This window comes from Gracilinanus agilis, chromosome 5 (genome assembly GCF_016433145.1).
Source record: "Gracilinanus agilis isolate LMUSP501 chromosome 5, AgileGrace, whole genome shotgun sequence".
NCBI lineage: Eukaryota > Metazoa > Chordata > Mammalia > Didelphimorphia > Didelphidae > Gracilinanus > Gracilinanus agilis.
In genome coordinates this window covers 283,095,926-283,119,909 of record NC_058134.1, presented here as the reverse complement: position 1 = coordinate 283,119,909, position 23,984 = coordinate 283,095,926, and the positions used below count along the sequence as shown (strand labels likewise).

The 23,984-nt window shown below is 41.0% G+C and overlaps 2 protein-coding genes across 2 annotated transcripts in view; both read right to left on the bottom strand.

Moving 5' to 3' along the window:
* Positions 1–20,603, bottom strand: part of STAT2 (signal transducer and activator of transcription 2) — a 31,721-nt gene extending 11,118 nt beyond the window's left edge. Inside the window, exons 1-8 of the mRNA XM_044679947.1 lie at positions 20,546–20,603; positions 1,920–2,050; positions 1,468–1,654; positions 1,142–1,292; positions 887–985; positions 673–765; positions 506–584; positions 161–246 (exon numbers count right to left, since the gene is read on the bottom strand). Of these exons, the coding sequence (XP_044535882.1) occupies positions 161–246; positions 506–584; positions 673–765; positions 887–985; positions 1,142–1,292; positions 1,468–1,598 (639 nt within the window). The 5' untranslated portion in view covers positions 1,599–1,654; positions 1,920–2,050; positions 20,546–20,603. The remainder of the gene's footprint in view (positions 1–160; positions 247–505; positions 585–672; positions 766–886; positions 986–1,141; positions 1,293–1,467; positions 1,655–1,919; positions 2,051–20,545) is intronic.
* A 716-nt stretch (positions 20,604–21,319) lies between these two features.
* APOF (apolipoprotein F) lies at positions 21,320–22,759 on the bottom strand. The gene is made up of 2 exons (XM_044678578.1): positions 22,745–22,759; positions 21,320–22,481 (listed from the first exon to the last, which is right to left on the bottom strand). Exon 2 carries the CDS (start codon positions 22,453–22,455, stop codon positions 21,550–21,552), a length of 906 nt encoding a protein of 301 aa, XP_044534513.1. The 5' UTR covers positions 22,456–22,481; positions 22,745–22,759; the 3' UTR covers positions 21,320–21,549.
* Positions 22,760–23,984: the final 1,225 nt, after the last annotated feature.

The following is a 23,984-nucleotide window of genomic DNA, read 5'->3' as shown; positions in this document are numbered from 1 at the left end:
TAAGTCTTAACCTCAGCCAGTATCCGCTGCCCCACCTGCCCAAGCTACAGCATCAAGCCAATATCCAGGAAACTGGGTTCAAGGAATATGAGCCCCCCCAGACTCCAGGCTCCCCCTCCTAGCTCCGACAGGGCCCTCTCCCTTCCCTCCTGCCTCCCACCTTCCTCTTTCGGTCCAGCTCATTGAGTGTCTCCTGAAGGAGTTGCTGTTGCCTGGTCTGGCTGGCATTCATGGGAGAAGTCTTTGCTGGACAGCAGAGCCAAAAAGCAGGATCAGGACCAAGGTTAGTTCCCTGGGTTTCTCCCCTGCCTGGCTTTGGCCTCAGAAGAGGCCTGATGTCCCCGTAAGTTACATAAAGGGTGAGAAGGGATAGTGAGGGAAGCCCAAACCAAACACAGGCTTCCCTGGCCTCACAGGCTCCATTAGCCCACCCGGGCCTCCGAGGCGGGCTCCCCCATCGCCTCCACCATCGCCCAGGCCTCAGAGTCCCTTGGCCCCACCATACCTGCGGGGTTCTGTGTCCTGTACCGAAAAGAGAAGACATCCTGCAGGTCGATCAGCTGATAAACGTCCCTCACCAGCTTCTGCAGAGAGAGCCAGCGACCAACAAAGCTGAGACGAGAAGGGGAAGATGAGGGGCACTGAAGGGGCGACCCTGCCCATCCCCGCTACCTTCATCATGTCCTTCAGCTCCTGGATCCGAGACTCAATCTCTTGCTGCTGCCTCGTCTCCATGGGCACCTCAGAGCCAGTGTCTGCCTGGTCCTGAGAGAGGAACCCAGATCTAGTGGCCATCCGGCATGAGCCACGACGACCATGAACGATGGATGCCCACCAGCCCTCGCCTCACTCCACAGCCCCCTACAACCTAGAGAACTCTCCTTACCTGTTGGCTCCTCTGTGCCTGTTGAAGGATATTTCTTTCCTCCAGCAGCAGATTATAAATCAGCCCAGCCAGCTGGGTGGGATTGTCCTGGTACAAAGCCTAAACGAGGGAGCAGGATGCAGTGACTCCCTCACGGCCACCCTGGGGCCTCTCACCCAAGAAGCTCAGCCTGACTCCTGCCATCATCCTTTGGTGTTCCCTGGAGCCCCTTCTGTCACAGCCCCTCCAGCCCTTGCACATCCCCCCAGTCAGGACCTGAATGTCCCGGCAGAACTTTCTGAGATTGTGCTGTAGAAGGAGGCCAGAATCCTGACCACAGCTGTTAGACTGGGAGCGCAGCTCGTCCAGGAGATGATGGAAGAGCAAAAAGGCATGAGATGTATCAGGGTCCATGACCGCTTGGTGCCTGGTCAGCCAAGACAGAGAAGGAGATTAGAGTCTTTGTGGGTGTCACAGGGTAGGAGCCCCTCGAGAGGGTTTTTTTTTTTACTGTGTCCTAAGGCCTTCCTCTCACCATTCATGTCCTGTGTGTCTTACACTGTGGGAGCTCCCAAAGCAGAGGGCCCACTCCCAAACCTCACCAGTTCTGGTCTTCAATCCAAGAAGCTAGGTGTTTCCGGACATCCATGGGCAAGAGACTGGCCGAATAAAGCTCATGCAGCCGCTCCTGGAAAGGCCGATCCAGCCGCTGCAGAAGCTCCCAGCTGGCCATCTGGGGAAGACGCTGTAAGCCACACCAAGAAGAAGGGCATCCGACTGGGAATTTTTCTAGGCAAGGTCACATCCAGGCACTTTGTTAGTTTTTTATAGTTCAGATGAGTCTGGCTCAAACTGAGCAGAACAGTAAGGTCCCCTCTAGGCCCAATAAATTCCTGTTATAGAAATAATAACATCAGTCCACATTTACGTAGTGTTTTAGGGTTTACAAAGCTCTCTTCTAATGACAACCTGGGTTGTAGAGAGTGAGAGGATTCCTATTTTACAGATACAGTTCCAGAGGCTGAAGGATATAATGTGATATTGTAGAAAGTACCTTGTACTTGGAGTCAGGAAGTTTGAATTCCAGTCCTCGGTCTATGATTTACTATCTATCTATGACCATGGACAAGTCATTTCACAACTCGAGACCTCTCAGTTTTCTCACCCTCGATCAGTGGTAGCAATCTGAAATAGAAACAGGCCACTAAATTATATATAAGGATCCCTGACAGCCACAAACTGACTTAGAAAAATACATATTAACATTATTTATGTTGTACTGCATTTTTATGTTTTGTTAAATATTTCCCAATTATACTTTCATCTAGTTTCCACCACATTTAGGAAGGTTGTGGGCCATATCTAAATGGATGCATCTGACGTTGTTCTCCTTCACGCGGGGAGAGCCAGAAGCAGGGCCTGGAACTAATCCTATGTCTGCTGTAAGTTCAGAGCCCTTCCTTTTTGGCCTCTTTTGGCAGGTGTCCGGAAAACACCACTTTCCAAACTGACCCCAAAGCACAGCTATCTAACTAGATGGCTGGAGGCTCGTTCACTTTGAACACACGCCTAAGTCCCATCAGTCTGCAATAGTCTTTCAGCTAGGGCACAGCCCTCTGAATTTCCAACTGCTTCCATGTCAATATGGACAGGTATCTTGCATGGTGATTTAAATGGCATCTCCTAAGGGACAGCCCCTTTAGTGTTGTTGTAGACTGACTATGCCTTAGTCAGGGAGTGAAGACCAGAGTTAGAGTTAGAGTGTGCTATGTGACCTTAAGTAAGCTTTTTTTTTTTTAGGCAAACAGGGTTAAGTGACTTGCCCAGGATCACACAGCTAAATGTGATCTGTTATGGGGAAAAGTAAGTTTTAAAGTAAGGAGCAAAAGCAGCAGCCAGAGCTGACAGGCAAAGCCTGAAAATTCCAATCATTGGTCAGAGGAGGGACTTTTCTCAGAGATTCTCTGGATGGAGCTGATGGCAGCTACGTGCTTACTTAGCCATTGGAAGTGAAGAGCCCAGAAAAGTAATTGTCTCCTGCCAAAACCATCTACCCTGTGAGAAAGGTCAGGTTGAGCAGAGAATTTAGTTCTGGTTGGTGGACATACCAGACTAGTTCAGCTCCCTGACTTTGCCTCTTTGTGGACTTATTTGTTGTGGCTCCTGGAAAGCTGTGATCATGGCTGGAGCTGAAGAGGACCCTGCAGTGAGATATCCAACCTCCCTCTGACTTAACAGGCTGGTCCTGGTAGCTGAAGCTAGAGTCAGTGTAGTGTTTGCCCAGCCTTCCAGTCCCTTTAGTGTGACCTTTCCCTTACTTCCCAACCTTTAAAACTCATTATTAAACCATTTACTTTACTTCCTGTGTCTTCCTCAAATTCCAAGAAAGGACCCACAGAGAGATAACCTTGAGTGGTGACCAGTAACTGTTTTTAAATAACATTTACCAACTAGTGTGTTTTACCCATTTCCCACAATCCCCAGCTTAGGACCTTGTGTATCCTAACACTTGTGGGTGTTGACCTGTTTATGTTTGGGCACCCTTGGGTTTCATTGTCAAGAGTCAGTTACTGGTCTTTCAGATCTAAGTGTCTAAGACCAGATTTGAACTCAGGTCGTCCTGACTCCAGCTCTCTCTCTCCACTGCACCATCCAGCTGCCCCCAGTGTGCTTGCCTCTTAATCTGACTCTTCTGAACTGTATTTCTCCAAGTTCCCACTGTGAGATGCATCCCCCAGGGTGATCAAAGACAGAAAAGAAAAAGGGAAAAAATTATTTTATATAGAAACCAAGATATTCACATAGGTATTTCTCTAGTGGCCAAGAACTGGAAAAGTGGGAAATGATCAAACAAACTATAGTCTATGAATATAACAAACATTCTAAGAAAAAATATGAGAAATTCAGAGAAACAGAATTAGAATTTTGTGATTTGACACAGAATAAAGTAAACAGAACGGGGTGGGGTGGGTGGGGGGAAATATATATGTATATATTGTATAGGTGATGTAAAGGAAAAGAAATGCTCAAATGAAGCCAGTAGTATAAACTGTAAGGGCCCTGCAGGAGAAATGAGGAAACTTGGTGGCACAGGGCAAGACAACTGATGGAGAATATTGCAAGTGCTACCTTATACAGTCATGCCAAGTACTTCTGTTTAATTCTTTTTCTTTGCTACAGGGAAGGCTCCTGGTGGCGGTGTGGGGGAAAGGCTAGAAAAGAATGTTGGGAAATGACTGGGATAGAAATGTAATAGAAGCCATGGAGCCCCTCAATTTACTCAATCGTGTCTCAGAACTGAAGACCTTGGTGCTTTGGGATGACTCGGTCCCTGTCTTTCTCCACCCTTTCCCCATTTCTATCCTCAAAAAGGAGAGGCTACACAAGTTTTTAAAAGGAGATTAAAGAGGAGAGAGAACTTCCTCTGTCTCTCCATCTGCCTCAATTCTCCAGTTGACTCTCCTGTTCCTGCAGCTTGACAGTGCTACCAGAGGGCAGCCTTGGCAAGCTTGGACATGAATCTTGGGCTCTCTTTCGTTTAATTTCTTTACTGAGCAGAGGTGCCCGAGCAATGATTCTCAGAAGGATGTTTCCAGCCTTAGAAGCACCCCTGTGAATCTGAGAGTCTGCAGTCAACTCTAACTATATTTTGGGAGGAAGCCTGACAAATACTCTAATGTCTCCTAGGAAGATGACCAGAGGCAAATATTTGGACAGTGACCAGCTGAGGTGAAAATAAAATGCGGATCCAGCAGGTCCAAGCTTCAGATTTTGCTATTTTATATCTCAGTCTTCAGGGAAAGTGGTTCTAAGTGACTGATCTTTCTTGTTTAGATTTTTGTCAGTCTCTGCTTTTGTGAGCAGTTCGTACATTGAGTCCCTCTCTATTCCCTACTGTGGGGAGATCTTGGTTATAACCCAAACCAAGTCTTATATGATTTCCCTTGGGGTTCTGGGCCAGAGATGAGGAGACAAAAGAGCCTGATCTTTCCCTTTGGAGGTCAGGTCCTCCCAGGACTGACCTGGGGTCATGCGTGCATGGATCCAAAACAGTATGAACTTATATCCCCCCAATTTATACCAAAATAGTCACATTCCCACTGCTAAGAGATGACTGACAGTAAGAAAAGGGGTATCTTTACACAAATATTGATAGCACCACAATTTTGATGGCAAAAAGTTACAAACAAACTGTACACAACAAATGGGTCATGACTTACTAAATCGTGGTACTGGAGTGTGATGGAATATTATTATACTGAAAAGAACAAGGATTCTTAAGAAATGTTAAAATATGAGAAGATATAAAACAGTAAGAAAAAAGCAGATGTGGCCGCTGGGTTTTCAGGGGCTATGGGATGACAAGTACACCAATACATTGTTTGTGGACCTATGAATTAGTCCAACTACTAGATATCAGTGTATGAATTTTCAAGAAAAATGACTCAACTATTCATATGCTTTGACCCAGCCATCTCTCTATGGAGCACATAATCCCCAAAAGGTCAAAAATAGATCCAATTGGAGCTAAACTATTCCTGGCAGCTCTTTTTAATAGTAGCAAAGAACCAGAAACAAAGTAGGTGCTCAACTGCTCAAGAACAGAGGAAGAAACTGTGGCACAGAAGAGTCAGATATGATAGTGGAGGGAATGCTCAACTTGGAATCAAGAAGGCCAGAGCTCAAATGCTGTTTCAGACATGCAATAGCTGTGTGACCCTGGGCAAGTCACTTTGTCATTCTGTGCATTGTTATATCAGTTTTCTTATCTTGAATCTAAGGGTTGGAATCAATTCTGACTCTAAATTTAAGGCTATAATAGGATAGTACTGTGCAGAAAGAAAGGAGGCACGAGGAATTCAGATGAACATGGATTTGTATGAACCACCGACAAAATGAAAGTAGCAGAACCAAAAACACAATAAAAAAGAGGAAGCTGAACTCTGAGTAACTGAAAAAGCAGCAATGGTTATGAAGAACAAATGACAAAAGATGCTTCCAATCTCATGGCAGAGAGACGGGACTACTAGGGCAGAATGTTGGACACGCATTGGGGCTGCTTTTGCTTAAGTATTTCTCTTTGTCCCAATGCAAAAGCAAAAAACATTAGTAAAACATTTTGATGGCAAAAAGCACATGGGGCAAGTACTATTCAATTCATATTTGTTGATATTTATTAAGCATTAGACATCTGGAGCCAACTAGGTGGAGTAATAACTAAGGCAGGAAATTCCTGAGCTCTCTCAAATTCACTTCCAAACAACTATTTTTAAAAAAGGCTAAAAAATGAATTCTCGAGTGATACAACCAACAAAAAGACAAAGAGAAACAATCTTTCAGTCCAATACAACTTAGAAGGTTTGCAGGAAGTGCAGCAAGGTGGCTCTGTGGATAGAGAGCCAGGATGGGAGGTCCTGGGTTCAAATCTGAACTCAGACATGGCCTATCTGGATGACCCAGGGCAAGTGACTTAATCCCCATTGCCTAGCCCTTATTCTTCTGCCTTGGAGCCAGTACTTAGTATCAATTACAAGATAGAAGATAATAGTTTACATAAACCAAAATGGAAATGTCTGTCTCATTGGGGTAAAAGGAAAGCACAGTCCACCATAAGGGGGGTCTGGGCAGGTCAGCAGCCAGGCCCCTCACCCCCAGCACAAAAACCTTGGGACCCCTCCACCTTGGGAGCAGCAGAGGCACAAAAGAGCTAATACAAGGGCAGGAAACCAAATTCTCATCAGAACCGGCTCAAAGAGGGCATAGCATACACACTTAGAATCTTACTGACATGGTTTACAGGAAATGCATCTGAAGTAGAGAGATACATACAGAATAAAGGTGAGGGGCTAGAGCAGTTAAATCTAATTAATCTATAAATAATGGCCGCATACAAGGGACATTTTATAGAATACTTGGTTATCTCCCTTGTATAGAACTCATGACGGATATTAAAAATGTCTTCAAAGACTGCTTAGGAGTTTTATGCCAATATATAATGAACTGGTCGTTCAAGGAGACAGCAAAGATATTTGTGATAAACTCTGAATCACATCACAAAAATGAAATTAAGAAAATCTTAGACAAAAAAATTGGTTACTAATATACGAGTCATTTCAGAATCATCTATATGTAGTCATCAATACAAATACAAAGAATAAAGAAAAAGAGAAAATCTTGTGTGATATTCCTTAAATTCAAAAGCAGACCTACTTAAATATTCTTTTAATAACTAAAAGTTGGAAATCAACAAAATGAAAGATGTCAGTTTTGACTGTCACTATTTGCTTTAAGTTTAGCAAATGTAAAACCATTACCACAATAAGAAAGTCAAAACAGCTCACAAGTTAATTTCAGAAGTAAACATTTGATCTCTTTGCCAAGTTTAGAGACATGGCAGTCAAGGGATCACAGAGTTAAAGCTGGAAGGGACAAAAGAAGCATTTAGTCCAATCTCCTTATTTTACAGATAAAATTGAAGACAAGTGACTTGCCCAAGAAGTGTCACAGGCAGGATCTGAATTCAGACCTCACAATCCCAGAGTTAGTACACTTTTTTATTATTTTACCCTTTTTTCCAAAAGGACAATAAAGTTCAGAATAAAAGCCCATTGACAAACTAGTATAATGGAAGAGAATAACAGGATTTTTAAAAGTATCTTCTAAAAAACAGCAATGGGGGTTGGGAGGAAATATTCTGAAGAGAGCATGGCATGAGACCTCCTTAAGACAAATCACCTTGAAATCATTTGTACATGAACCTAAAAGGTAACAAAGAGCCATGAAATGTAAATGTAAATGAAATCTTCCAAGATTTTGATAGCAACCTGTTCTCACCAGAGACAATAGTGCAAACAACACATTTGCTGCAAACACTTCCTTAGTACCCCAAATATTATGAGAGGAAGTAGCAGTGATATTCATGAAAATGAATTGATGAATTTTAAGGAAAGGCTAGGTGGACATGCATTAGCGATGTTATATTATTTTCAGATATGGTTTAGACTGAAAAGTCACTGATATCTCCTTTAATTCTAAAACCCTATGATAATGGCATTTTGTGATATATAAGTTAATATACGAATATTTATATTCATAGCCAATATCTATATCTCTGTCTATCTTAATTCAATAACTCCAAGTATTATATTTTATAAGATTTATTAGTAATCACCTGAACCTAAGTAAAACCATGTGAGTAAAATTCTCCTGCCTGACTCTCATCCAACCTCCACTATTGCCTTCCCGGGAGCAGAGAGAGAGTGAGCTACGCTCACAACTTTATCTTCAAAGTGTAAGGATGTAACGTGAGAAGGAAAATGGGAAGCTGGGAAAGAGAGTTCTGGGGAGAAAATTCTAATTATACACAGCCATGGGAAGAGGAAGAGAGGGAGACAATTTGGATCATATAGCTTTGGAAAACATATGTGGAAATTTGTTATTACAAGTAATTGATAAACTACCTTTACATAATAAAAAAAAGAATAAATTAAGAAGGTAAATAGAATTTTAGGAAAGTCAGATATGCAATGACACATGTAAAACCCAATGGAATTGCTCGTTGGCTATGGGAGGAGGGGAGAGAAAGAACATGAATCATTTAACTATGGAAAAATATTCTAAATTAATTAAATACATAAAAATTTTCAAATCACACAAAAAAAGAAAAGAAAAGCTAGATATGATAGACATCTGTAGAATATTGAATGGGAATAGAAAGGAATATCATATACCATTTTCTCAGTGGTACATGATATCTACAAAAGCAAATTATGTAAAAGGACATAAAAACTTTATCAGCAAATGCAGAAATGTGAAATATCTCCTTTTTAGGTCATAACGCAATAAAAATTACATTCAATAAAGGGCTGTGGAAAGATAGATTAAGAAATAATTGAGAGGGCAGCTGGGTAGCTCAGTGGATTGAGAGTCAGGCCTACAGACGGGAGGTCCTAGGTTCAAATCCGGCCTCAGACACTTCCCAGCTGTGTGACCCTGGGCAAGTCACTTGACCCCCATTGCCCACCCTTACCACTCTTCCACCTATGAGCCAATACACAGAAGTTAAAGGTTTAAAAAAAAAAAGAAATAATTGAAAATTTACTACAGATAGAATACAGCTAAAGCAGTACTCATAGGAAAATTTATCTCTAAGCATTTACATAAATAAAGTAGAGAAAAAGCAGATGAATAAAATGGGCATGCAACTAAAAAAACTAGAAAAAGAACATATTAAAAATCTTCAATTAAAAATTAAATTGGAATTGAAAATCCTAAAAATTAAAAAAGAAATTAACAAAATTGAAAGCAAGAGAACCACTGAACTAATAAACAAGACTAGGAGCTGGTTTTATGAGAAAAAAAACAACAACAAATGAAATAGATACAGCACTGCTTAATTTGATTCAAAAAAGGAAAGAAAAAAATCAGTATCAAAAATGAAAAGGATGAACTCACCACCAATGAAGAGGAAATTAAAGCAAAATTAGGAGCTATTTTGCCCAATCAAATGCCAATAAATCTGACAATTTAAGCTAATGAATATTTACAAAAATTTATGATTTACATTGCCCAGATTAAGGGAAGAGGAAATGGAATATTTAAATAATCCCATCTCCCAAGATAAATTCAAAATAGGTGAATGACTTGAATATAAAGAAGGAAACTATAAGTAAATTAGGCGAACACAAAATAGTATACTTGTAAGATCTCTGAGAAAGGAAAAATTTTAAAACCAAGCAAGAGTTAGAAAAAATTACAAAATGTAAAATAAATAATTTTGATTGCATTAAATTTAAAAGGTTTTGTACAAACAAAAACAATGCAACCAAAATCAGAAGGGAAACAACAAACTGGGAGAAAAATCTTTCTAACAAAAAACTCTGACAAAGGTCTAATTACTCAAATATACAAGGAACTAAATCAATTGTACAAAAAATAAAGCCACTTCCCAATTGATAAAAGGGCAAGGGACATAAATAGACAATTTTCAGATAAAGAAATCAAAACTATCGATAAGCACATGAGAAAGTGTTCTAAATATCTAATAATTAGAGAAATGCAAATCAAAAGAACTCCGAGGTATCACCTAGCAGATTGGCTAAAAAGACAGCAGGGGAAGAGTAATGAATGTTGGAGGAGATGTGGCAAAATTGGGACATTAATGCATTGCTGGTGGAGTTGTGAACTGATCCAACCATTCTGGATGGAACTATGCCCAAAGAGTGCTAAAAGATTGCCTGCTCTTTGATCCAGCCAAAGCATTGCTGGATTTGTACCCTGAAGTGATCATAGAGAAAAAGGCATAGCTGCGCTCTTTGTGTTGGCAAAAAACTGGAAAACTAGGGTATGCCCTTCAAATTAATTTTTTAATACCAACCTGAACATGGGGAAAGATGTGCTGTGGAAGGGATCTCTATCATCCTAAAGAATGAGTGCATCAAAGAACAAATAAATAGTCAATAATTTCATTGAAGAGAATGACAATGAAACAACATATCAAAATTTATGGGATGTAGCCAAAGCAGCACTTGGGGGAAATTTTATATCTCTGAACGCTTACATCAGTAAAATAGAGAAAGAATAGATCAGCGAAGTGGACATTTGCAACTAAAAAAAATTAGAAAAAGAACAAATTAAAAATCCCCAATTAAATATTAAGTTGGAAATCCTGAAAATCAAAGGAAAGATAAATAAAATTGAAAGTAACTGAACTAATAAATACAAGTAGGAGCTGGTTTTATGAAAAAATAATAGGCAAAAACCATTGGTTAATTTGAGTTTAAAAAAAAAAAAAAAAGAAAGATGAAATTTATTAAGCATCAAGTAAATGCAAGGTACTATGCTAGGTGCCAGAGAATCAAAGACAAAAAGGCAATAGTTCCTGACCTCAAGAAGCTTATGTTTTACTGGGGCAATACAACATTTATACACATAAGTATATAACTTCTGGAGAGTATGTTTGCATTTTTAGGCTTATGGTGTTAAAATGAAATTTAGCAAGGATAGCCAGATGGTTCAGTGGATAGAATGCCAGGCCTGGAGTTAGAAAGTCCTGGGTTCAACTCTGGCCTCAGATACTTCTTGTGATCCTGTGCCAAGTCACTTAACCCTAACTACCTAGCCCATTCTGCTCTTCTGCCTTGGAACCAATACCTGTATCAATTCTAAGACAGAAAGCAAGGGTTTAAACAAACACCCCCAAAACAACTGGGGCCCTCCCCATGACAGTTGAATGCAGGGCAGTCCTTTGGGCACTCTGAGTGGGAGCCCAAGAGGAAGCCACCCAGGTGAGGAGGCTAAGCCTTAGACAATTCCAGATGGAAAGTTGAGATGCTAGGAGAGAATAAGATGAAAAGGCTCAAATGTCAAAAATATCCAGAGAAAAAGCCTCCAAAAAAGCCTACCATAAACTGATGAACCAAATAGAGAGGAGTGTAGAAAGATGAAACTAAGAGGCAGAGGGGAAAAGGTCCAAAGGGCTAAAAATCATTAAATAAATGGAGAAAAACACAAATGACTCTCAACATGAAGGAATTATGCTTTTCAATGAAACAGAAGGATAACAATCTAGATAAGATAAAACCCAACAATTTGTATGTACAAGAACATTTAAAAAAAGGCAAATACAGAATGAAAATTAAAGACAAAAAATTGATAATATTAAATTATATTTATACAGCACCTATTTTGTGCCAAGCACTCTGCTGAATGCTTTACAAATACTACTTTAGGAGATACTCACAATAACCCTGTGAGGTAGGTGCCATTATTAACCCTAGGTTAGTTAAGGAAACTGAATTAACAGGCTTGTCGAGGGTCATTTTCTAGCTAAGTGTCTGAGGCTTGATTTGAACTTGAGTCTTCCTGACTCCACGTAGAAGATGGGGATGGAATATTATTGTGCTGTAAGGAATGAAGAAAAGTTTCAGAAAAGGCTGGAAGGACATCCATGAGGAGTGAAACAAGGAGAACCAGGAGGGCATCGAACACAGTAACTGAAATATTGTGCAACGATCAAATGTGATACTTTGCTGCTCTCAGCAATATAAGGATCCAGGACGATTCTGAGGGACTTAAGACAAAGGACCCTCTCCACCTCCAGAGAAAGAAATGTTGGAGTTGAAATGCAGATCAAAGCACTCGATTTTTCACTTTATTTTACTTGGGTTTTTATTTTGGGATTTTGGTTTTATAACATATTCTCTTTCAAAAACTAATAACATGGAAATATGTTTTGTGTGATAATACATGTACAACCCAGATCAAATTGCTTGCCAGCTCTGGGAGGAGGGACAGAAGGAGATAATCTGGATCAAATTACTTTAGAAAACTTATGTGGAAATTTGTTATTATATGTAATTGGTAAAATAAAATATATCTTTATAATTTTTTTAAAAATTGAGTTGAAAAGTTCTGACCTCTGTCTTAGAATCAATGCTAAGTATCATTTCCAAGGCAGAAGAGTGGTAAGGGCTAAGCAATGGGGGTTAAGTGACTTGCCCAGAGGGTCACACAGCTAGGAAGTGTCTGAGGCCAAATTTGAACCCAAGACTATCTCCAGGCCTGGCTCTCAAATCTAAGCCACCTAGCTGCTCCCATCACATGACTTGTTTAAAAATCAGATGCTATCATTTTATCAGGGAAAACAAAAACAAAAAATTCACAATGTCTCCGAGTTGAACAAATTTTAGTGAGAAAGAGACAACATGGAAAATGTGAAACGATATTAACTTCTGGAGAATTTAGATCTGAAAGGCTCACAGCATCTTCAGAACTGTAACATTAAAGAATATACACATACATACATACATGTATATGTGTGTGCATTTCTTAGGACCCCATGGAGCCTTTAGAAAACTAGATCCTGTGCTGGGACATGGAGAAGTTATGAATATACTGAAGTAGAGAGACTAGACACCCCCTTGATAGTGCACAACATAGATGGCAATCAATACAGCATATGACAGACATCAATGGAGATTTCATAATGCCATACTGATAGCCAAGGGGACCAAAGAATAATTTCTAGAAATAATTATGCAAAAGAGAATGATAACAATGAAACAATAGAACAACATTTCTGGGATGCAGCTAGTGGAAACAGTCCTCAGAGAAAAAAGCATGGCTCTGAAAATATACACTAACAAAATTAAAAAGAGAAGTGTAAGCAATTGAGCATGAGATTTAAAAGTTAGGAAATTTAAAAATAGGGGGGCAACTGGGTGGTTCTGTGGCTAGAGTCAGGCCTAGAGATGGGATGTCCTGGGTTCAAATTTGGCCTTAGATACTTCCTAGTTGTGTGGCCCTGGGCAAGTTACTTATTGCCTATCTCTTACTGTTCTTCTGCCTTGGAACAGATACACAGTATTGATTCTGAGGTGGAGGGTGAGGATTTAAAAAAAAAAGAAAAGAAATAAATCCTCCCCAAAGAGCACAAAAGAAGAAATCCTGAAAACTAGAGAAAGATAAAAATAAAGAGGCTAACTGAAATGAGAAGCAAAGCTAAGAGCTAATTCTTTGAAAAGATTAAAATCAATGAATCCTTAACAACATAAGCCTCAACAACAAAAGAAAATAAAGTTAAAATTAAAAAATAACCAAGGTGAAATTTCAAATACAGAAGGAAAAATAATTCCCAGAACCTCCCATCCAAATTATATACTCACAAAACTAGTCTATATTTTTGTGGGGCTTGAGAAATACACAATTAATTGGGCTGTCAATTGGTCCAACCATTCTGGAAAGTGATTTGGAATTTTATCTATTTTTTTATTTTTTGAGGTAGAAGAGTAAAAAGGGCTAAGAGATTGGGGTTAAGTGACTTGCCTAGGGTCACCCAGTCAGGAAGTGTCTGAGGCCAGACTGGAACCTAGGACTTCCCATCTCTAGGCCTGGTTCTCCATTCACTGAGCTACTCAGCTGCCCCCTGGAATTTTATTTTTTCAAAAGTGGCTGAAATAGGCATTGCGTTTAATCCAGGCATTTTCCCCCCTTCAATTGTATTAAATGACTATACTTTCCCCTACAAGAATATAATCAGTTTTGCTTGATAGTTGATTCTTGGTTGTAAACCCAGTTCCCTTGCTTTCTGGAATATTATATTCCATGCCTTCCAGTCCTTCAATGTAGATGCAGCCAGATCCTCTGTTATCCTAACTGTGGTTCCCTGGTATCTGAATGACTTCTTGACTTAGCAGCTTGTAATATTTTTTCCTTGGTCTAGTAATTTTTGAATTTGGCTATAATATTCCTGGGAGTTGTCAGTTGTGGATTAAATGTAAGAGATCTGTTGATTCTTTCAATTTCCACTTTTTCCTCTTGTTTGAGAATGTTGGGGCAGTTTTCTTGGATAATTTTCTGTAGGATGATGTTCAGGTTTTTTCTTTTGTCATGATGTTCTGGTAGACCAATAATTGTTAAACTGTCTCTCCAAGATCTGTTTTCAAGATCTGAGGTTCTGCCAATGAGATGTTTCATATTTTCCTCAAATTTTTCATTCTTTTGATTTTGTTTTATAGATTCTTGCTGCCTTGTGAAGTCATTTGCTTCTAGTTGATGAATTCTAATTTTTAAAAACTGAATTTCATCCCTGGATTTTTGGTCATCTTTTTCCTTCTGGTCTGATTTTCTTTGTAGGTCATCTTTCATCTTCTTTGCTTCATTTTCAAGCTGGTCAATTTTGGCTTTCAAGACACTATTTTCTTGTTTTACTTCATGTATTTCCTTTTTCCAATTGTCTTCAGTCTCTCTTGTTTTTTGAGTTCTCGAATTAATTGAATTTTAAGTCCTTGAGATCTTCCAAAGCCTGTGTCCAATTCACTGGCGTTTCTTTGATCTTCTATTTCATTTGCTCTTTGTTCACTTCCTGGAAAGAAGCTGTCAATTGTAATTTCTTTTTTCTTTTTCTGTTGTTTGCTCATATTTTTTCCTTCTTTCCCTCCTGTACCCTCTCTGCTCTGCTGGTAGATTAGGTTAAGCAGATGGTTTTAATGAACTTTGATGTAAGATCTTCCCCAGCTGGCAACAGAAGTTTGCAGCTACCTTCTCTGCAGTCTATGGGGAAGGGGTGTTGGAGTTTCCCCACCCCCTGAAGACTTCTTATCTGTCTTATTGATGGGATTAAGGCAGGGTGGGGTTGATCTGAAGAGCTTGATGTGCTCTGCAGCTAAAACCTTGAGAGAAGTGGAGGGGGGAAGAGGGGCGAGATGGAGCCTTTTCACTGTATCTAGATTGCCTCTCTGCTTTTCTCCTCTAGCCGCCTCCCTGTGTCTGTGTTCAATGCCCTGAGCCTGGTGCCAGCGAGGCCCTCTCTCTGGACTAGTGTGTTTGCCAGCCTAGAGATTCCAGGAGCCGCTGGAGATTCAGCATAGCACGTGGGGGAGGGGTTCTGGGATTCCCCTTCTTCCTTACCCTCAAACCCAAAAGTTCAAGAATTCAGGCCTTTTTCTTGGCATACCTCTTGAGCTGTCCAGCAGTAGGATCCCCTAGTTCTGTCCTATTGTTAGATTTGGTTTTCTTTCCCCTCAAAGTGCTTTGTTTTTTATCTCAATGTGGAAGGGTATGGAGGTCTGAAGTTTTGCTCTGTCTAAGCCACCATCTTCCCAGAATCCTCCCTCTACCCAGGCATTTCTTGCTAGACCTAAACTCCAAGGAGACAGGTCATTGGCCAAGGAATGCCATAAGCCAAAAGACTCACTGCAGTATTTTTTGTGGTGGCAAAGTACTGACAATAAAATACACAACCTTTGATTACAAACCAGCTAAATGTATGATGATAAATTAACATAATGGTAGATTATTGTGTAATAAGAAAAAAGGAACATCAATGATTCTTAGAAACACAAGAAGGCACAGGAACTGATACAAAATCAAATGAATGCAATGAATCCTGCAAATGTCAATAAAAATGAATGAGAAAACCAGAATGGAACACTAGTTAATTATAAAGCCCAAGTTTGACCTTAAAGGAGATCATTAAAAAAGTATCATAATCTGGGCAGCTGGGTAGCTCAGTGGAGTGAGAGTCAGGCCTAGAGACAGGAGGTCCTAGGTTCAAACCTGGCCTCAGCCACTTCCCAGCTGTGTGACCCTGGGCAAGTCACTTGACTCCCATTGACCACCCTTACCAATCTTCCACCTATGAGACAATACACCGAATTACAAGGGTTAAAAAAAAAAAAAACACGCTAAAAAAAAAAGTATCATAATCTTTTCTAACTTGGTCATTTAACAGATGAAAAAAAATGTTCCTTTTTCCTTGCTTCTTTTGTTCTTTGTAACTAGGAGAGACCTGCTTTGTAAAGGGGTAAGAGAGAAATATAATGGGAAGTTATAATTGGAAGCTAAAATAACTGGAAGTTAATTTTTTCAAGACTGAGCTAGTCCTGTATTATAAAAAATGATAGCATTACCTAAAATTTATTTACAGGCTTAGTTCAATTATCAAGGACATCATTTATTTATTTAAAAATCTTAAACCTTTCCCTTCTGCCCTAGAATTGTAAATATTGGTTCCAAGGCAGAAGAGCAGTAAGAGCTAGGCAACTGGGTCTAGGGCCCAGGGTCACATAGCTAGGAAGTATACGAGGCTAGATTTGAACTTAGGACTTCCCATATCCAGGCTCTCTATCTACTGAGCCACCCAGCTGCCCCAAAGGATATACTTTATTTTTTAAATCAATTAATACATTTTAAAAATGTTTTCCAAAGTTACACGATTCTTGTTCTCTTCCTCCCATCTTCCCTCCCCCTCCCCGAGTTGACAAGCAATTCTACTGGGTTATACATGTGTTATCCCTTGATATCTATTTCCATATTGTTCATTTTTATAATAGAGCAATCTTTTATAACCAAAACCCCAAATCATACACCATATAAACAAGTAATAAATCACATGTTTTTCTTCTGCATTTCTACTCCCACAGTTCTTTCTCTGGATGTGGATAGTGTTCTTTCTCACAAATCCCTCAGGATTGTCCTGGATCTTTGTACTGCTATTAGTAGCAAAGTCAGTTACAGTTGATAGTTCCACCATATTGTAGTTACTGTGTATAATGTTCTCTTCCTTCTGCTCATTTCACTCTGCATCAGTTCATGTAGCTCAAAGGATATACTTTAAAGAGTCAAACAAAGTAATAACCAAATTCATTTAAAGAAACAAAGGTCTGGAATGTCTTTGTTTTTATGTAATAACAAATGTCCACATAAGTTTTCCAAAGTTATATGATCCAAACTGTCTCCTTCCCTACTCCTGGAGATGGCACACAATTCACTCTGGGTTATACATGTATTATCAAAAGATCTGGAATTTCAAGGGAATAACATAAAAGGTACTTAAAGATGGAATCACACTTCTAGACTTTGTGTATTATAAAACAGCAATCAACAAAGTGATTGAGTATTGTTAAAATATTGCCAAGTAAATTGGTGGAAAAGTCTAGCTAAGCAAGAATCAGAAACAATCAAACTCAATAACTTAGTGTTCAATAAACTGAGAATATAAACTTCTTTGGAAGAAGAGCTCTTTCTTGGACTGGAACAGTGGGAAAACTGGTGAGCACTTTGGCAAAAATAGAGGCTTAAGGGGGGCAGCTGGGTAGCTCAGTGGATTGAGAGTCAGGCCTAGAGACAGGAGGTCCTAGGTTCAAATCTGACCTCAGATACTTCCCAGCTGTGTGACCCTGGGCAAGTCACTTGACCCCCATTGCCCACCCTTACCACTCTTCCACCTAGGAGCCAATGCACAGAAGTTAAGGGTTAAAAAAAAAAAATAGAGGCTTAAACCAGCTTCCTTGTTATCAACAGAAGAGCTAGTATTTACACAGCACTTAGTATTTACAAGCACTTATAGCGTGCAAAGAATTTTACATATATTATCTCACTTTAACCTCACAACAGACATCGAAGGTAGGTATTATTATTATACCCATCTAACAGATAAGACTGAGTATTAAGACAGTTCCAGTGACTTCGCTAAGGTCACCCAGCTAGTATCTGAATTTGGATTTGAACTCAGTTCTTCCTCACTCCAGTCCTAGCATTCCATCACATTCACTATCTAGCTATCCAGTGATCTATATTCCACAGAGTCATAATTACATACTTGACAAATATAAAAAAAACTTAAAATCTGGAAGAAAATAGATGGAGTATCTTTCACAACTCTGACTAGAGGGGACATTTGTAAATGATGAAAAGAGAAAATCACAATAAATGAAATAGATAATTTTGATTACATGAAATTGTATGTAAAGCTTTTTACGAAAATGAAATCAATGCAACTAGGATAAGAAGAAAAACTTGCTTGGAGAAAAAAAAATCTTTGTACCAGACAGAACCTGAAAACAATAAATACACTGAATAAAATGTAAAAGAACAATGAAAAATCCTGAATGTTCTGTAATTTTAATGACCAAGCTTGGCCGGTGAAAAGAACTGGCAAAACAGAGCCCTGCCCTTTTACTGAAGAGGAGGAGTGGTACTCTGGTGCCAGAGCATTGTATACTTTTGGTGTCAAATGGCTTTACTGAACCATTTTAAATCTTGGTTATAAGAGAAGTTTCAGTCCTAGGAAAAGGGAAATGAATGTGAATTAGAAACAATGAGGAAGCAGAATATAGTTTCGAGCTTATCTGAAAGGTCACTCAGGTGCAGTAGGAATACTTGCCTGAAGGCTGGGCCCTGAAAAAGTCAGATCTTAGGCGTTTTAAGTCTATCTATCCCTCTATATACAGAAATATGTATTGTATATAAATACATGTATATGTAGATATTACTGCATCTGTACATATGTGTATGTATAAAACACATGTATATACACACAGATGTGTACAGATTTAACTCTTGTTGCAGGCAAAATTTAACAAAAAGGTAAACTGAGACAATTCTCTATGCAAAATATCATTCGTTTATTTATTTTTAAACCCTTATCTTCTGTCTTAGAATTAATACCAGTGTATTAGTTCCAAGGCAGAAGAGCGGTAAGGGATAGGCAATGGGGGTTAAGTGACTTGCCCAGGGTCACACAGCCAGGAAGCGTCTGAGGCCACATTTGAACTTAAGGCCTCCCATCCCTAGGCCTGGTTCTATCCACTGAGCCTCCCAGCTGCTCCCCAAATTATCATTTATTAACAGAGGCAGGCAGTCAGATAATAAAGGAAAGGTCAAATGGCCCTAACTCTGGCCAAAAGACCCCAAAATGAGGATGCAAAATGTTTTTTTTATCTGCATAGCACAGAGAAGAGAAATCTAACTGGCCAGCATCACAGAGATAAAAGATCATTATTGGCTGCATCAAAAGAAGCAGGGAGGAACACTTCTCTCTAACTCTAAGGATTGCCTGTGTAAGCTTAAGGGTCCTAGCTACATCCAGAGGTAGCTTTTGAGGACCCACAAGGGTAACTAGGGAATGAGAAACTGTCTCCTTAACTATTAAAGATGGGACAAGGTCAATTTGTCCTGACTTGTCCAGATGCCCTAGGAACCTTGCAGGAAATGCTGAGATGATGTTCTATGAGAGTGTTGAGAACAGAGCTTTTCTTTAACAAGAACCCACATGAGGTTTATTGGAATATAGTTATAGTAGGAAATAAAATAGAAAATATGGTATCAAAAATGAATTCCCTCACTCCTGTCTAGATAAAGACCTAAATACATATGTCCATGCATGTGTGTAGAGAAATACAGATATATTTTTGGGTGTGTGGGTCTATATATGTATATATGTCCCTTCTACTCTATAATAAACGTGCTCTTCCTTTTGGACTATGAAAAGTTGGGAAGGAGATAAGAATTTAGGTGGGAAAAAATGGGAGGGGGATGACAGACAAGTTGATCAAGAGATTTGTAAAATACCGAATGATTTTACCGGTTAATTACTAGACTAAACTAAGTGGAAGCAAAGCCGGTCCTGGAAGGAGATGGAGAGTATATTCCCATAGATCGCGGTTAGCTACCTCAGAGACCCAGGGCTGGTAGCCCCTGCTGGGCGGCCACTTGGGGACTTGTGCCCTTTGGAAGATACAGAGATCAATCACAAACATTTCTGAAGCGCTTCCCATGGGCGAAGTGCTATTAAAAGCCTCATAAGTTGGGGGCAGCTATATGGCTCCGAAGATTTGAGAGCCAGGGGGTCTTGGGTTCCAATGTGTGTGGCCTCGGACCCTGGAGAGGTCCCGTTAAAGGTATTAATTCTAAGACGGAAGGTCAGGGTTTTAAAAAAAAGTTTAAACTAAAATCAAAAGCCTCCTATAGTGGAGGAGGCTGGCAGGAAGAGGCAGCTGGGTTTAATGAGCGGTTCGCAAGGGAGAGGGGCACAAGAAGGCGCGCTCGGAGGACAGGATCAAATAGTTCCCCCGCCCCGCCCCCTGCCACATTAATAGATTACATCTCGTATTTTAACACCAGCTTCCTCAATCGCCTAGTAGGATGGAGCATAGGCCTCAGGGAGAGGCCAGGATACCAAGCCAAGAGCGTCGCAAGTAGAGGGGTGGGGGGACAGAAGGGAAGAGACTGGGATAGGGCCAGGCCAGGGTTGGGATGAGGGTCCCGGCACTCTGCCTCGGGGATGTTGGGGGCGGGGGTGAGGGGAAGGGATCGGGGGCTCCTGCGCTCGCCGGTGGGGTTTCAGCCACCAAACACCCACGCACTTCCCTTTCCGAGGGGAGTCCTCTGCCTCCTTACCTGGCCCGGGTCTCTCTCCCCAGCTCTCGGATCCAGAGACCAGCACCCACCTCCCGACTCGCACTCAACACTGGAAGCCCCTCCCCCTCCTTCCCAGGCTCCACCCGTGGTGTGGCTATTCCGGTTCCCGCGTACCCCTCCCTCCGGGACGAGCGCTCGCTCGGCTCTCTACTGGAACCTCGGCAGGCTTCAGCCCCGGCTCCCTACCGGAGGCGAAGCGTGAGAAGCCCCGCCTCATCCGATCAGCCCGCCCCTATTTTTCTGCTGGGGGAGGAGGCTCGCCTAGAAGAATAGCCCAATAAAAACTGAAAGATAGAACCCGGGTGTAGAGAAGTTTCCGGGAATCGAGGCGGAGCAATTGGGGAATAAGAGACTGAATGAAACTAAGGGCTGTCTGTCACAGGGAATTGGCATAAGAGGTAGTGAGCGGCTAGGTCCCGAATCAGGAAAACTCATCTTCAGATCCGGCCTCAGAGTGACCCAGGGCAAGTCACTTCACCCTGTTTGCCTCAGTTTCCTCCTCTGTAAAATGAGCTGGAGAAGGAAAGGGCGAATCTCTCTGGTATCTCTGTCAAGACAACCTCAAATGGAAGTCACAAAGAGTGGGACAAAGCAACAAAAACAAAATGAGTTTAACTTGGGGGAGGAGGAGGGAAGATGGCAGAGTTGGATTCTGATTCCAAAAAAATATAAACGACTCCAGTCGTCCTATTCGGTTCAATTTAATTCAGCAATCATCTTTTTAGTATCTATGGGTAAGTCATAGCGGCAAAGAACAATCAACCAGCATTTATTAAGCATCTGTACATAATGACGTGTATTGGGAGAGATGGATAAAGACCGATAGATAAATGGTTGGATGGCGAGGTAGATAAGGACAGACAGATAATGACAGTTTACCTGTCACTGGAACCCACAGCTCTCTGACTCTTCCTTATAAACCACTCTCATCCCCACCCCCCTTCCCCCAGCTGTAGCCAGCTTGTAGGCAGGCTCTGCCTTCTCTATCCCCAACTCTTGAAGAACACCCAATTCCACAGGGAGGTGCTCTCGGTCACTTCATCCATATGTTCTCCATAGCCCACAGTTGGAGTCACCTCCTGGCCTTTCTTCCAGCTGCTGCCCGCTTCAGTGGTGATTCTCCAGGCCTTCTGCCAACTCTGATCTGTGCCCGGAGAAGGACTGCTTGACTCCTCCGTTTTACTGTAATATTGGATCAGCCTCTGGACACCCGCTTTGAACACTGGCCTGAGGACCACACTGGCCATGACTCCTGCAGGACCCCCTGTTATCCCACTCAGCCCAATAAGGAAATCATAGCCTAGGTCCAGGGCTGCTTCCTGTCCTCGGTCCCAAGCCTGAGCAGAGCAGTCCTGGGCAGCATAATAGAAGGCTGTTCCAAGGTTATAGTAACTTCCTAACTGTGGCATGAAATGGATAACACTGTGTACCTGTTGCTCCTTCTCATCAAAGCAATCTGCCATGGAGAGTGAACGAGAGGCCCTCCCCAACCTCTTGTTCCTCCTGCCTAGAAGCTGAAGAATGGAGAACAGGACCTGGTTGGACTTCTTTTCTCTTCCGTGCCCTCTCAGGTCTCGAAGCTGTCGGATGAGCATCTCTGTGACTTTCACCCCACCCAGTCTATAGAGCTGCAGCCGAAGGGCATGAGCATCAAATGGACAGCCAGCTCGCTCCAGGGTTATGTACAATGGCAGGCTGATCAGGTACCTAGGCAGAGGGGCTAGGTGACTGAAGCTGGGAAGAGACACGGGCAATAGGTCCCGACAGGGCAGGGAGCCGAGAATGGGCAGCTGGGACTCTAATGATAAAGGATCCTTTGGCTGGGATCTGCCTGGGAGGGCAGTTATTGGGCATAGCAGGAAGCAGCAGAGAAGCACCATTCCAGACATTTTGGAGGGTCCTGGACACAGCCTTGCTAGAGAGGAATATGAAGAAGACATAAAGCTATTCTTTTCCAGCTGGTGTCTAAAAGTACTCGGGGTCTCAAAGGGGAATGACTAACCATATTACAACCAACATTGATCAAACTTTGGACACCAATAGCCAAGGTTGGAACTTTTGGACCAATTATTTGAGAATTTAGGCTCTCCTTCCTCCCCTGCTCCACCTTTAGTTATAGAAAGCCTCATTGGTGGCTAGAGTAATTTGTCATCGCACAAGAGACAGAAGGAAACCCACCTGCTCAAGAACGGCCCTTGGTCCTTCCTTTGTAGAAATGTTTCACTGCTTTGTAACCCTAACCCCATTATGTACTTCTCCATACCTCTCCTCCCACTATTCTATTGGCAAGAGAGATGATCATTGCAAATATTTGTCCATCTTGCACCAGAGCAGACCTTGCCCCTTTGTGATGCAGAAAAATGGCCAGCAGATGTGGACTTAGATTTCAGGTCTGAGATTTACCCCTTAAGCTCTATACATCTCACCTTCCATGAACCTGTTTCTCCATCAATATGATTGGGGAAATAACTTGGGAGTTAGGGAGACCAAAGGACAAATTCAGCTTCAGACACTCAATAAATAGCTGGGCAAGCCATTTAACCTGTTTTCCTCAAGTGTAAAATGAGTCCAACAATGATAATGATACCTACATCTCAAGATGGTTATAAAGAGATCAAATGAGATATTTATAAGATCTTTAGCTGTGATTATTATAGTAATTATTGTGGTCCTATTTCCACTGAAGACCAAAAGGAATCTGTATAAAGTACTATATATTTGTACAAGACCTTTTTTAATTTCATACAATCAAAAGGATTCATTTTACATCTTGTAATCTTTCTATCTTGTTTGGTCATCAGTTCTTTCCTTCTCCATGGATCTGCCAGGTAAACAATTCTATGTTCCCCTAATTTACTTATAATTTATGTCTAAAACATATATACATATATCCATTTATAAAGGACCTTATAAATGTAAGCTATTATTATCATCATGTTTTATTTCCCAGTCCACCTTCCTTGCTAGTCTCTTCTATTCATACTGACAATGCTGCTCTGGCTTGGAGAAGTCCAAGGAATGAATATTACAGAAGGGAAAATTAGTTTCTAAACTTACTGGTGCTCTATTTGTCAGGGAAATAGACCCATCCCAGCTTGCACTGCATCATATAACCTTTAAGGACTCTCCTAGTACAATTAGATGGGACATTAGTAAAGGCTAAATACGTAGCAGGTGCTTGATATTTGCAGGACAAAGAAGGGGCTGGAAGCTAATTGAAGACTGTTGTGAAAATTTATCCGGACAATACAGACTCCAAGCTGAATGATAGGTTTATTGAGAGGTGACCAGTCTCACAATAAAGCTGGACTCTGGTCAGGATCAAGACCAGAGAGCCTGAGCCTCAGGAGATGGCCTTTTCTTTATACATAGAAATCTGATGACATCCTGTCATAAAAGACAGACTGAATACAAAATT